The 1,675-nt window shown below is 62.5% G+C and overlaps 1 protein-coding gene across 1 annotated transcript; it reads left to right on the plus strand.

The window, feature by feature from the left end:
* The first annotated feature begins 411 nt into the window (after nt 1-411).
* LOC104493340 (16 kDa beta-galactoside-binding lectin-like) lies at nt 412-1,375 on the plus strand. The gene is made up of 3 exons (XM_010135999.1): nt 412-467; nt 738-909; nt 1,165-1,375. Exons 1-3 carry the CDS (start codon nt 412-414, stop codon nt 1,315-1,317), a joined length of 381 nt encoding a protein of 126 aa, XP_010134301.1. The 3' UTR covers nt 1,318-1,375.
* Nucleotides 1,376-1,675: the final 300 nt, after the last annotated feature.

Raw genomic sequence — 1,675 nt, forward strand, 5'->3', positions numbered from 1 at the left:
TAATTCTGCCCCGGTAAGCGGGTTAGTGACCGGGTAACCCGACCTGTGCGTGGGCAGAGCGGGGAGCAGGGGTGAGCCGCAGCGGAGTGTCGCCGGGTGGGCCCGGGCAGCAGGGAGGGATGTCCTCGCAGCCCGGGGGGGCTGGTGATGGTAAGTGCGGTCTTGTGGCGATGTGGCTGGCTCTCTGGAAAAAGACCAAGCATCTCTGCAGACAGAAGTGGGCTCCACCGACCCCTTGCTTGAAGTCAAGAGAAACTTTTTGGGTGGCTGCTGTTGCTTGGGGACCCCCCTAGGGAAGGGGGGAGACCTAGTGTTGGGAAAGCTCCGTAACTGTCGTTAATCCTGTGTTACCGCTGACCTGAGGGGAGGGAAGGCTCGCCCTGGGCCAGAATAACTCCTGTGGCTTGTGACATGGCGGGACCGGTGGACAACACACTCAAAGGGAAGATCCTGTCGGATGCCAAAGGGTGAGTGAGGAGATGGTTGCTGGGCTGCTGCGGTGCCGGGGAGGCCTGAGCTCCTGCTGGGCTGCTGGAGCTGCTGAGCAGGCTCCCCCTTCACACCGCCCCACCGTGTCCCAGGTTTGCTGTGAACGTGGGGAGGGACAGCGGGAACCTCATGCTGCAATTCAACCCATGGTTGCTGGGCTGCTGCGGTGCCGGGGAGGCCTGAGCTCCTGCTGGGCTGCTGGAGCTGCTGAGCAGGCTCCCCCTTCACACCGCCCCACCGTGTCCCAGGTTTGCTGTGAACGTGGGGAGGGACAGCGGGAACCTCATGCTGCACTTCAACCCTCGCTTCGACTGCCACGGGGATGTCAACACCATCGTCTGCAACTCGAAGGAGGACGGCGTGTGGGGTGAGGAGGACAGGAAGGCTGACTTTCCCTTCCAGCAAGGCGACAAGATCGAGGTGAGGCCCCAGGGCGGTGTGTGCCATTAAAACACCGACCAGCTCAGACTGGGTCCGTCTCATCCCTTCCCTGCAGAAGCCTGGAGCTGGCCTGGGGCAGAGCCACCAGCCTCCTCCCCTCCGTGCCTCTGGGCAGGCGGGAGGCTGAGCTGGGGAGCGTGGCCTTGCCCCCAGCAGCCCCCTCCTCTGCCCAGCACCCAGACTGGAGGCAGCGGGCAGCGATGCGTTAGCCTCCCTTCTCGTGGCTCTCCACAGATCTGCATCTCCTTCAACGAGACAGAGGCAAGTGTGAAGGTGCCCGAGGCGGAGTTCCAGTTCCCGAATCGGCTGGGCATGGAGAGGATCGAGTACCTGGCTGTGGAGGGGGACTTCAAAGTCAAAGCCATTAAATTCAGCGACCAGCTATAGCTCGGTTTGTCCGGTTTTCTCCCCCTGCACTGTGAAATAAACCCAAACTTGCATTGGCTGCTTCCTCTGCTGTCTTCTGCTCTCGCCCGCTTGCTCCTGCGTGTGCCGCAGGGGGAAGGGGCTGTCCCCGTCCTCCTGCCCCTGCAGCTGGCACTCAGGTAGGCCAGGTGAAGCATGGCTGATGGTGGGTGGATAAAGCCACCTGAGCGCTAGGTGCTCCCCTGACCCTGTGCGCTGTTGGGTTTCCAAACTCGGGGTCTAGTCCCAGCCAGGGAGGCTCAGACAAATGGGTGCTGGGTGCATGGTGTGGCACCCCTGACCGAGACGTGCTGCTGCCATCTCCTCGCTGGGGATGGGA

Source organism: Buceros rhinoceros, unplaced genomic scaffold, assembly GCF_000710305.1.
Source record: "Buceros rhinoceros silvestris isolate BGI_N320 unplaced genomic scaffold, ASM71030v1 scaffold18695, whole genome shotgun sequence".
In the NCBI taxonomy this organism is placed as follows: Eukaryota; Metazoa; Chordata; class Aves; order Bucerotiformes; family Bucerotidae; genus Buceros; species Buceros rhinoceros.